This window comes from Lepidochelys kempii, chromosome 16, assembly GCF_965140265.1.
Source record: "Lepidochelys kempii isolate rLepKem1 chromosome 16, rLepKem1.hap2, whole genome shotgun sequence".
NCBI classification, from domain to species: Eukaryota; Metazoa; Chordata; order Testudines; family Cheloniidae; genus Lepidochelys; species Lepidochelys kempii.
The window spans coordinates 20,603,193-20,615,354 of NC_133271.1; the positions used below are offsets into that span (position 1 = coordinate 20,603,193).

General features: G+C 49.3%; 1 protein-coding gene across 1 annotated transcript in view; it reads right to left on the bottom strand.

The window, feature by feature from the left end:
• Window positions 1-12,162, bottom strand: part of SARDH (sarcosine dehydrogenase) — a 100,206-nt gene that overhangs the window by 5,632 nt on the left and 82,412 nt on the right. The window contains exons 18-20 of the mRNA XM_073314286.1: window positions 5,644-5,806; window positions 2,616-2,784; window positions 1,848-1,983 (exon numbers count right to left, since the gene is read on the bottom strand). Coding sequence (XP_073170387.1) covers window positions 1,848-1,983; window positions 2,616-2,784; window positions 5,644-5,806 — 468 coding nt within the window. The remainder of the gene's footprint in view (window positions 1-1,847; window positions 1,984-2,615; window positions 2,785-5,643; window positions 5,807-12,162) is intronic.

Here is a 12,162-nt window from a genome sequence, read left to right on the forward strand (position 1 = left end):
CAGAGCACACTGAGAGAACGGAGCTGTGGTTTTTCCGTAGAGATATGATCCCACATTATTTGCGCTCTCTTTCTCTCTCTCACACACACACACACACAGAGTCATCAGCCCGTGGGGCTCAACCATCAGGCATGAAGCAGAGTGTCAGAATTCTTTTCCCCTAACCCTTTTGATGTCAAGGCTCCATCTGCTCCAGGTGCCTGTCACATTATGAGATGCCGGGAGAGTGAATGGATGGGGCTGGAAAGCTCCCTGTCATCAGCAACAGGAGTCTGCTCACTGCACCAGGCTGCCCTCTTCTAGGCTCAGGAGGGAAGGAAGGAAGGAAGGATACTCCTTGATGAGAAACAATAGGCAGGGGAAAGATATTGTTTTGGGAATAGGAAAGCAACTAACTGGACCATAAAAATCGCATGGCTCAGGAGCCCAGCACTGTTGTTGCCACAGGATGAAAAATCAAGGTGATCTAAAACCAACCAGCAATTTATGAGCTTTTTTTTTTGCCTGCTCTGTGTATGAGATTAAGTTGGTTCCTGGGGATTTTATCTTTAGTCCTCCCACCCCAAAACACCCTCATATAAGTGTAATTATCTCTCTGTCTATAGCACATGGGTTAATTAGAGTCCCCCTCCCCCATGAGGCTATTCAGTTAAGTGCCTGATGTGTTCCTATTAGACACAAGTTCCTAGGATCAAATTAGAGCGAATACATTGTTGCAGTTAACGTTCTAGCTTGCACCTGTGACTGAGTCTGGAGACGGAGCTGTGCAAAAGAACAGCATGGGAGTCACTAGAGAGAAAGCTGTTCGTTGCTAAACTGCTGCAATCTCTCACTCTTTGGAATCTCTTCACTCTGGTTATACAAGATAAGAACTTTGTGAAGAGACGAGAGGGGACCTTGCAATCCTTCAGTCCCCAGATTAGTGTTTGCGCTCTCTCTTTAAAGATTAGTGTGTGTTAAAGATTAGTGTGTGTGTGAGGTTTTAAATAAAATCAATGTTACGCTTTCTCCCCCTGCAAATCTTCTGACTCAGAGAATGAAACACAGCATTCTCCACACATGGATGTGAATTCTCCCTGCATAATTCTGCCCCTCCCTGTCTGTCTGTCGTTGTGTCTTTCTGCTTCTCCTCCCTGCATCCTGCACTCTTCCAGCACTGTCAACCTCAACACACCGTTTGTCCGAGTCTCCAGGACTCCTCCTTCCAAGCTGCTCCATACACCCAAAACATGTTTCTTGAGCTAGGTTACTACTCTCTCTCTATTCATGCGCCCCCTGAAGACCCATCTCTCCCCAGACACTGAGAACTAGAGCAGTGCCAATAACAGATATTTTGGATCACTGACCATTCCAAAAAATGTAAAATCATTTCAATTCAAACTGCCATGGACATTTTTTGTAATTTTCAGTGAACCAAAAAGGTTGGAAAAAATTAGTAATTCGGGTCAAATGAAACATTTTCTTTCTTTCTTTCTTTCTTTCTTTCTTTCTTTCTTTCTTTCTTTCTTTCTTTCTTTTAAACTTTAAACATGTTTTAAAAATAAAACTGAAGTAAACGTTGAAAAGAAAAGTGATTTCAAATCAAAATATTGAAATGTTTTGTTTTGAAATGGTCAGAATGATGCATTTAGATTTTTGGGAGGGGATTTATTTTCTAATGAGACAACTTGGTGACTTTGCAACTAATTCCTAGGGTCACAGAATCATAGGGCTAGAAGGGACTGCAAGCTCAGCCACCCTGCAGCCATTTGGATGTAGTTCTAGGTATAGCGATGTGTAATTTGGGGCTGCTAACACAGCTTGACATGACATGGGGGCCCGGGAGGCACCATGTTCCCTATACTCACTGGTCCTCCATCAGGGTTCCGGATGTACCCGTAGGCAATGGTTTTGTTGATGGCAAAGCCAAAATCTGCCCTCCGGATGTGCCCGACGACTTTGCCGTTTCTCCAGATGGCCTCCAGTCCAAACATAGGCACCTTCCTGCAGGACCAGAGCAGAGCAGACCTTTAGCAGACAGCAGCCCAGCAGGGCAGTTCCCTGCCACTCTTGGGGTTTTACCCAGCGGAGTTGTTAGAGAAAATCAAGGAGTTAAAGGTGCTGACCACAGGAACACATTGTGCAGGTAGGCATGCTCTGTGCTAGCTTCCTAAACAGTACTCTGCCAATAATCTCCCACCCCCTGTTATTCCAGTCCTGGGCTTCCACACAAAGCCTTGCACCAGTCTCTAACCTCTGGCACTCCACTATTCCAGGCTGTAACCTACACAGCTCTGCCAGTGCATGTTAACCCTGACATGTTACCCCATGGATTACATTCCTCGGCCACACACACAGCTCTGACAGTGTGCCTCAGTCCTGACTTGCAATATCCCCTGCTATTTTGGTTGGAACCAGATAACCCCACCCATTTTCACACGTAGAAGTTTGATCAGATAAAACAAGAGCGGAGGAAATGGCAGAGGGAGTTTGTGGCTGAGCTCCGAGTTGGTGTGTGGGGCAGAATTTTCTTTCTGGTTAAAGTTGGATCACAAGGACCAGGGTGACTGTTGTATTTAATACACCCAGGCAGAGCTCACCGATGCACAGCCCAGCCCAGGGACGGTCATACTTACTCATCAATGGTGAAGCAGACCAGGCGCCGGCGGACTCCCGATGCTTGCTGTGTCTCCAGAGCTTCCCGTCCAAGGAAGGGAATGCTGGACTTGAGTTTACAAGTGAAGGCCAGGCCTGCTTCTAGGGGGGTGTCATCAGGACGCAGATCCGCATGCCAGTGCCTGTACCCTGCAGAGAAAGACAGACCCATCATGGGTCTCCCCGTCTGTTCCCACCTTTCTCCCCAGTTACAACAAGGCCTGGGAGAGCCAGGGTGAGGAGAACGAAGCACTTGAACCCCCAAGTGCTCGGTCCGGCCCTGCTCCACCCTTGGCTAGTTCAGGGCCAGTGAGATGAAAAGCAGCTCCTCTGTCACACTCCTCTCTTGCTGCAGCATTCCCCCCTGCAGCTTCAGGAGAAGGCAGCACCCCGTCGGTCCCAATCCTCTGGTGCTCCATTCCTGCACTGGGCCTGGGAATGGAGGAGGAACAGCCAAAGGTGGCTTGAGACATCTCTGGCCTCACTGAATTCTTGGAGCCTGCCTGGACCCCGGAGTAAGTTAGAGCAACCACTGGGTTGCTCCAAGTTACAGTCACGCTGCTGATGGCTCCCTGATGGCTGTGAGCAGCTCGGAATAGCTGGAACTCAGTGTGTTCCAACCACGTTCTCACTTCTTCGAAGAGTGCCCCAGAACACCCCCCCATCCACCTCCACTCAGGAACTGCAGGGTTATTTACATGTGGTTATTTACACTCTTCTCCCCCATGAAAAACATCTCCCACCCACCACAAACCCTGCCTTCCCCCCCCCACAGAGTACTTCCTAGACCCCACCTCCCTCTGGAGTATTTTACCCCCTCACATTCACCAGCCCCTCTCAGGAGTACCTCACCCCTCCTGTGGAGCACCTCGTCTCCATCAGCCCTAAAAGAAACACAAGGCTCTAGTAGAACTGGTTGAAATGTTTCCATCAAGAAGTGATGGGGGGGGGGGTTAGAAACATCTTTTTTGTCAAAATAGACATTTCCACAGGACATTGCCATTTTCCACAATTATTTTTATGGGGTGGGTGTTGATTTTCCAGCTCAAACCTGACATTTTTTAACAAGACAAAACTGTTTGGTTTTTTTTTAACACAAAAACTAAACATGTGGGTAAATTCCCCATTTCTTGAGCACCTCTAGGCACTAGGTCACTCATCAAGGGCAATGGATGAATCTACAGGTTGGCAGGCCCAGGATGGAAAAGCCCTTGGAGCTCGACGTGTTTCTCTGAATTCTTTGGCCATCTGCAAAGCTGGGCCGGAAGTCTCCTAGGTGGGGGCTTGCTCTGGAGATTTTAGCTACTTACTGCTTTCCATTTGGCCAGAAAATGGCCTCTGGGGGGTATTTTGGTGCCTCTGGTCCGCGGCCTGGGGCAGAGGCAGAAAAACGATGTGGGATGGGGAAGGAAACTGGAACATCCCTCTGATTTTATTCAGATGGGCTCCTCCAACCCTACAGCCAGCCTTGGTTTTAGCTCTCGGAGTCAAGCAGGGACACTCTGTGCCACTCAAACAGCCACAGGAGAAATGAGCTGCAGGGGAGGACGTTGGGAACAAAACTGGAGCGCTCAGGGGAAAGCAGAGAAAACAACTCCATTCCAGTGGAGGGTAATGAATAAACACACCGAACAAACTGGCTATCAGGGACCAGCAAAGCAAGAAACATCAATATCCTCTGTGTGTGGGTGTAGGGTTGTGTGTGGGTGTGGGTGTTCACGTGCGTGAAGGGAGGCTGGAGGTTTGAGTCACAGAAAAGTCACCTGAGCATGAGGTGGGAATACTGGATAGGCTTATTAGCCTGGGCGCCCTATTCCTCACTGCTGATGGGATGTTGGGGGCGCTTAGGGTTAAGGTAGAGGTCTGGGACTCCGAAGAACGGAGTTCAATTACTAGCTCTGCTACACGTTCTGTGTGCGCCACCCTGGGTGCAACACTTCCTCTCTCTGTGCCTCTGCTCTGGGAAACGGCGTGGCTCTCTCCCTCCCGGGCAAGGGGGCAGTGAGGCTAAATCCATGAACGTCTAGGAGGACTTGGAGACTGGGGCGAGGAGGGAGGTACAAGGAGCTGGAGATGAGTGACCCGTACAGAGTCAATGGGCGTTGCTTGTTTCCTGTGAGGGAAGAATGGCCCACTTGAGTTTTTCATGTTCCTTTTTCCTAGTGTAAATTCCCAAAGTCTAACAGGTTTTTAACCCATTTTGGAGGTGACCAGGGAGCTAGAACTCTATGGAACTTAATCCTGACTCAGATTAAAGTTCTCCTGAAGGCAGATGACCCCTCCTCAGAGAGAGAAAAGGGTTTCCCCTTTCCCAAAGCCTCACTTTGTGCCAGGAGATTTTTAGTGGATTCACCTAAGGAGGGTTCAATCCATCTAGGAGCATCAATCTCTCAAAGTGACTCATTCTAACAATCCTTTCCCTCAGGCCCTTTCTGTTTTAAAGGCTAAATGCTAAGAGAAGAGGCCACTGAAATAACCCCACACATCCCTCCTCCCTTTGTTTTTGGTCCTTAACTGATGACAGGCCAGTAAGCTTAGTTAAAACATACACCCTTAATACAAGACCAATGTTTAGGGAGAACTCAGTGAGGAGCTGGGTCACCCGAGTTGCATGGTCCACCCCTAGTTATCAACCCTTTACAGTGGGGTGCACTGCCCTGTCCCTGAAGCTGGAAAACCCCTGGCCACGGATGGGGGAATAAAGTTACCTGGCTTCTCCCTGGATCACTGTGCAAAGTGTTGGGGGCAGCTGGATCTCCCTGAAGGAGACGGGTGTGATGGGGTTGGGGAGTTTGGAAGGAGTTCCGGCTATGCATCTGAATTCCTGGGGGTGTTATTTGAACCAAGCCCAAACTCAAACTTTCCAAGACCTGCCCAAGACCAAGGCAGAGGGACAGATGGCAGGAAGTCCACCATCTTTCTTTGCTTGCCTCATGTGCATTGTCCCCACCAGATGACAGCAGAGCAACACATGCTAGTACAGGTGAAAAGCAAGTTCGCCTGAGAAACCTTTCTCAATGCTGAGGGAGTCGATGGCTCTGTACCCGGCGTTGGTAATGCCGTGCCCGGCACCTGCCTTCATCACAGCCCGGTAAACCCGCACACAGTCCTGCTTGGGCACATGGAGCTCCCAGCCCATCTCACCCACAAACGACAGTCTCATGGCTCGTACCTGTGAAACACAAAAGATCAAAATCATTGGCCTTGTTGTTTCCTTTTATTCAAGGACTCTAGAGTGGGGCAGTGTGGTCCAGGGGATAGGTCCAGGGCTGGGAATCAGAATACCTGGTTCTATTTGCAGCTCTGCCAGTGACCTGCTGTGTATGTGGATGAGTCATTTACTATTCTGTGCCTCAGTTGTCTCATCTGTGCAATGTCACTTACCCTCCTTTGAGATGGCCAGGTGAAAAGAGCTAAGTAGTGTACTGATCACTTCTTGTGAAAGTCTTTGGACAGCACTCTCTTGGGATCAGTCCTATTTATATAAAACCTGTTTCCTCTCATCTCTTTATTCTTCCTAGTTCTTTATTACTGGAGACATTTGGGTGAAACAGGTATCTTTCTTTCTATATCTTTTGTTCATCAGCTCCTAATGCTTATTGTTCCTGGAAGACACAATCTTTAGATCATGAGGCCACAACTGACCACTGAATAAATGATGAGCTCAGACCTTAAACCTTTCGTTGTATTCCCTCCAAACCAGTTAATCTACAACACACAAAGCATATTCATCAAATGACAGATTTGCTATTACAATCAAAACATTTTCTGCTGTATCACCTTTGGCTGTTGACCAAATCCTATTCTATAAGCTAAGCAAGGCTGGGTCTGTCCTGTTGGATAGGAATATTCTTCAACAAACAGTTCTGTTGTAGCCTTCAGTGTGGGGCTTTGTGCCCATCTAATGGCTAATCTATATAACAAAAAAGAGCCTACTACAGCTGCCAGCTGAGGGAGTCACTCCTTAAATGCTAGAGCAGGGGTGGGCAAACTATGGCCCGGGGTCACATCCGGCCCCTCAGACGTTTTAATCAAGCCCTCGAGCTCCTGCTGGGGAGCAGGGTCAGGGGCTTGCCCCGCTCCGCGCAGCTCCTAGAAGCAGCAACACATCCCCACTCTGGCTCCTACATGTGGGGGCAGCCAAAGGGCTCTGCACATTGCCCCCGCCCCAAGCACTGCCCCTGCAGCTCCCATTTGCCAGCAAATGGGACCAATGGGAGCTGCAGGGGCGACGCCTGGGGAAGGGGACAGTGTGCAGAGCTGCCTGGCCGCACCTCCGTGTAGGAGGCAGAGGGGGGACTCATAGACTCATAGATATTAAGGTCATAAGGGACCATTATGATCATCTAGTCTGACCTCCTGCACAAGACATGCTGCTGCTTCCAAAAGATGCTTGAAATAAACGCTGCCTGGAGTCTGCACCCTTCACCCCTTCCCACGCCCCAACCCCTTGCCCCAGCCCTAATTCCCCTCCTGCCCTCCAAACCCCTTGGTCCCACCCTTCTTCATCCCAGAGCCCGCACCCCCAGCCAGAGCCCTCACCCGCCCCCACCCGCACCCCTGCCCCAGCCTGGAGCCCCCTCCTGCACTCTGAACTCCTCATTTCTGGCCCCACCCCAGAACCTGCACCCCCATCTGGAGCCCTCACCCACCACCCGTATCTCAACCTCCAATTTCACGAGCATTCATGGTCCACAATACAATTTCCATACCCAGATGTGGCCCTTGGGCCAAAAGGTTTGCCCACCCATGCTAGAGGCTTATAGTGAAGTCCTAGTTTCAAATCCTACTGGTGTGCTGGCTATTCAGTATTGGAGGCACTTCTCCACACTGAGGAAGTCCTGAAGCAACCATCCAGCGAGGTCTTTGGGGAAGCCGTGCTTCTGGAGCAACCATGTAGCAGAGGAGCTGTAAAAGTAAAGTTCTCCTGGCCCCTACAAACTCCATGGCTCTCCATGCCAGATGAAACCAGAAGAAAGGTGCTGAGAAATGTAAGCCATATGCATGTGTCCAAACAGTCTGGACACGTTTTCGGTGCTACGAAACAAGGTTTATTTTGGTCCGGGATCTGTTGCTTTGCAGGCAGGATGGGGGAGTTTCCTTTCATCACTTTCAGCGCCACAAGCAATTTAGAGAGAAATGTCAGGAGGATCCTGGCACCAAGCCTTGCATGGAGAATCAATTTAACGTAAGATCGGTCACCTAACAGTGCTCCTTCTTGAGGAGGGAGTGTGCATTTGGTGCAGGGACTCAAGGGTAGCCAAGGTAATTCCTCCTGCAGGTCAGGAACACGGCAACCGAGGCAACCAAGATTATTCAGAAAGGTTAATTTTTAGGCCAGTTTTGCTGTCAAATTATTTTGACTGCCTCTCCCTTTTTTTGGCTCATGCATTTCAAAGGGCATTTCTGTTATTTATGTGTAGCCCTGGGGACAGTGCATGGAAAGGGCAGCCTTTGAACAAGCCTTATCTTTTCTAACAGCTATTTGTTTTCCACATGTTCCCCACTCTGTACAAGCTCCTTAATCAGCCACCCAGAAAGAGATTAAAGCCTGATGCATGCAGCTGCATGGCAACTAAGGTCTAGTGCGCCAGGCACAGGGCTTTGAGTCAGAACCCTTAGGTTCAATTTGCCACTGGACAAGTTGTACCGCCTCTCCGTGCCTCAGTTTACCCATCTGTATAATTGGGCTGATTATTCCTTACTTACCAATTTGTAATGTGATTTGTGACCTGTGGCGGAAAAGCACTGGACAAGCATAAAGGGACCAGCAAATCGACAAAGTTCCATGCTACCCCCATTTTACAGATGGGTAAACTGAGGCATAGAGAAGTGAACTGCTCTGCCCACGGACAAACAGTGAGCTTGTGGGACTGTGATGAATTGAACCCAGGAGTCCTGACTCCTAGCCCTATCCTTCTATGGACCTACATCCATTTACACTAGCTGATGATCAGTCTTGAAGCATTATTTTTGTTGCCAAAATTAGCTCGATGAGAGGAAATGCTGTGACTTCACCAGAACTATGCAAAGAAAAACAGCAAAGATGTTTACTAAGTTACACTGGTGAATGTAGGAGGTGGTTCGTCTTTTCCTTCCCCTTTCCTCCCGCCTCCTCCCCATTTTGTGCAAAACATGAAACAGGCAGATCCTGCTCTCTCCATATCCAGCTCACAGCCGGGGTTTATTAGCTTGGGTTCTCTCTGTCTCAGAGGTGCTGGAACTTGGTTCTACATGTGCAGGGCTGTAAGAACGGCCCCTGTCTCCAGCCCAGCTGCACTTCCCCCTTAGGACTGAGATGGGCTTGCATGTGACTCTCAACAATATCCCACTTACTGGCTGTTGAGCCCTCAGACAGCTTGTTAGGCTGTGTTCCCAAAACTTTCCAGGGTGGCTGTGGCCAGACCCAGCCTGGACACCTTCCCCCAGTCTTTCCCCTTTAATCTTAGCTGCGTTGCTCTTCAGTTACTAAATTTCGTTTCAATCCTTTTTTCCAGCAGGCATCCCAGTATGTACTCCACCCCCACCTGCCCAGGAGGCTGAGCCAATGCAGATTCATTCTTTGTCCTGCATGGTCTTTGTTTCACCCAGCCATTCTAAGGGCACCTGACTAGCCCTAAAGCCCCTCTGCTGGGAGACCAGGCCTATGCATGGCTGCCCTGCATGATGGCAGGCTGGCTAGTGTGCTCCCATAGGGCTGAGGCCAATGTCACCCCATCAGCTGGCCTCAAGGGGCCTGAACCAACTCCCATCAAAATCAACGGCAAGACCCCCTCTTGACTTCATCCTCCCCACTAATGCATCCTCACTGAATCTCCAGAGAGTCTATGGACCAGCTCTCCATTCTCTGCGGCGTTCTTTTATTCAACGGGACATGCCAGAGCTGTAAGATTTTGTCCCAGATCCAAACCGCACCAAAGTTCTGATGCATTTGGATCCATGGCTCATGCTCTTGTAACAAGTTGCCCATCGTACGAGTGGGCAGGCAGCCCTGTGCTCAGAACAGTGTGCTCCTTGCGTCTCCTCTAAGGGGCTGGGGATGGATAATGTGCTGATTTTGTTTTCCACCTTTCTGACCCACTTTGCAACCCTAATGGAAGTGAAAATGTATTATTCCATTTCAGAGACCTCAGCGAGCGAAAGGATCCCAGCAAAGACAGGGAGGGAGAAGCAAACAGAATGATGGTGGGGAAATGCAAACACAAAACCAAATGTGCTGCCAGAATGATGAGGGCTTGATTCCTTTAAGAAATACTCATTGATGGGGGCTAACTCAAAGGCCCCTGAAGATAAGGATAAGTTCAAGGGCCTGTGTGCTTTAAAATGAGCTGGAGCCCTGTGGACTGCTCCCTAAGAACATCTTCTCTGTGGGAATCTCCAACTGCTTTGCAGCACCCCTGGGGAGTCAGGACATGCTATCTCCATTGTACAGATGAAAATACAGAGGTCAGGCGACTTCCCCAAAGTTACATGGTGACTAGCACTAGAATATGGAACTTCTAGGCACTAAGCAACCATAGATCATTGAAATGTAGGGCTAGAAGGGACCACAAGAAGTCACCAAGTCCAGCCCCCTGCGCTGAGGCAGGACCAAGTATACCTAGATCATGGCTGACAGGTGTTTAGTTAACCTGGTCTTAAAAAGGATAGGGATTCCACAACCTGTTCCCATACTTAATGACCCTTAGAGTTAGAAAGTTTTTGCTAATATCCAACCTAACTCTCTCTTGCTGCAAAATAAGCAGCTCTGAGAGCAGACACCTGGTTTCCTTTCACTGGCCTCTGCTCCCATGCTCTTTCGTAAGGCTGGATACTGTTCCAATGGACACTTGTTTACCCTTGGTGCTTAGATACACCTGCAATCCTTAAACAGCATTTGCCAGCTGCCTAAGTTGATGGGAAAACATGACTTCAGCAGTTGCAGCAGAGGGAAGACTGAATGCTGAGGAAACGTCAACTAAATTTCTCGGGTGAGATTGGAATGTTTTGCGGCAATCTCTGTCCCATGGTGACAGATGAATCCTAGAAATAGGATTATACAGACGGACATGCATGGGACTAGACCGACACACACACACACAGATGTGTATGAGGCCAGACAGGCACGCAGACGTGTCTGGGGCTAGACAGACAGACAACTTAAAGTAACCCTGGGAAAGTCAGCATCAAGGGAACACATCAGGATGCTAGGTTTCAGAGTAACAGCCGTGTTAGTCTGTATTCGCAAAAAGAAAAGGAGTACTTGTGGCACCTTAGAGACTAACCAACTTATTTGAGCATGAGCTTTCGTGAGCTACAGCTCACTTCATTAGGATGCTGCGTCAAGAACAACCAAGGGAGAACTGTACTGTACTTCTGCAGTGAAGCAAGCACAGCTATGCTGCATAGGGAGGGACTTGTAGACACTCAGAGCCTGATTGCAGGGAAAGCTTTGGGGCCTCACAGAAGACACTGATCTTGCCATGGGTGCCACCCGGTGTTGCCCAGTCCTCTTAGCCTATCAGGCTCAGGACTAGCCTAGATCCCCTTTTAACCCCTTTTATTAAAACGCCTGGAATAAGCACACAGCTGCCTGACTTCTCTTTCATCTGCTGGGTATGAAACACTCACGGCCCTCCCTAGACGCTCCACAATGGTGCAGAGAAGTAAAGCTTTCTGGTGAGCAGTTCCTCTGCCCGCCCAGTCCCCTGGGTTCTACACCAGACCGCATCAGCACTCTGCAAACTTTACTGAAGTCTCCTTAATCGTTAACAGCAGCATGAGCCTCTGGCTGTGCTCCAGCATCTGGATAGGTTTGGCCCACGGAGCAGACTTGAGCTAAAAGCATCTCAGGCCAAATGCAGGGAGAAGTTCATGCATTGGAAGGGAAGAGGCAGCCTGCCACAGAGGGGGTGAGGGTAGTTTTCGTAGTCATGCAGTGGATTTGGGGGAAAGGGAGTTCAAAAGCCCATGGGCACTAGAGGAAACTTGGATTTTGGACCAGGAGACTTAGCCATGCATAGGGACTGATTCTGCACTCACTGGGAGACTTACCATCCAATGTACTGGGAGGAAGAAAAGGCCCCTGAAAAGGACATTAAGGGTGAGCAGGGAGGTTGAGCCATATCTCTATCAGAATGCAGTGCCCGGCCGCTGTTTTCCTTATTGATTTTAAAGGAGAACAAGATAGAGCGAGGGGTTCTGTAGAGGTCAACCAGCAGGCTCCTGCCCTGCGAGCTGCCTCAGCTCCCCGAATACTCTGCTAGATCATGAAGGGAAGAGGTGGGGAGGGAGACTATGACAACAGAGACACACCTATGGAGGTGAAGGTCAGTGGGAGGGCAAACAGAGGAGATTTAGACAATTCCATCCACCCTTCAGTTTCATCAAGATAGGGGAGCCATCATCACTTCCTGTCATAAACAGCTGCATAATGTTGTGGCGAGCTCTTGCTTCCGCCCCAGAGATAAAGGTCATTGAAATGCAGCTATTTCCCCAGGGTCTGAACCTAAGAGGTTCCTAGATCTTGTTGACTTCAACGCCTGTCGA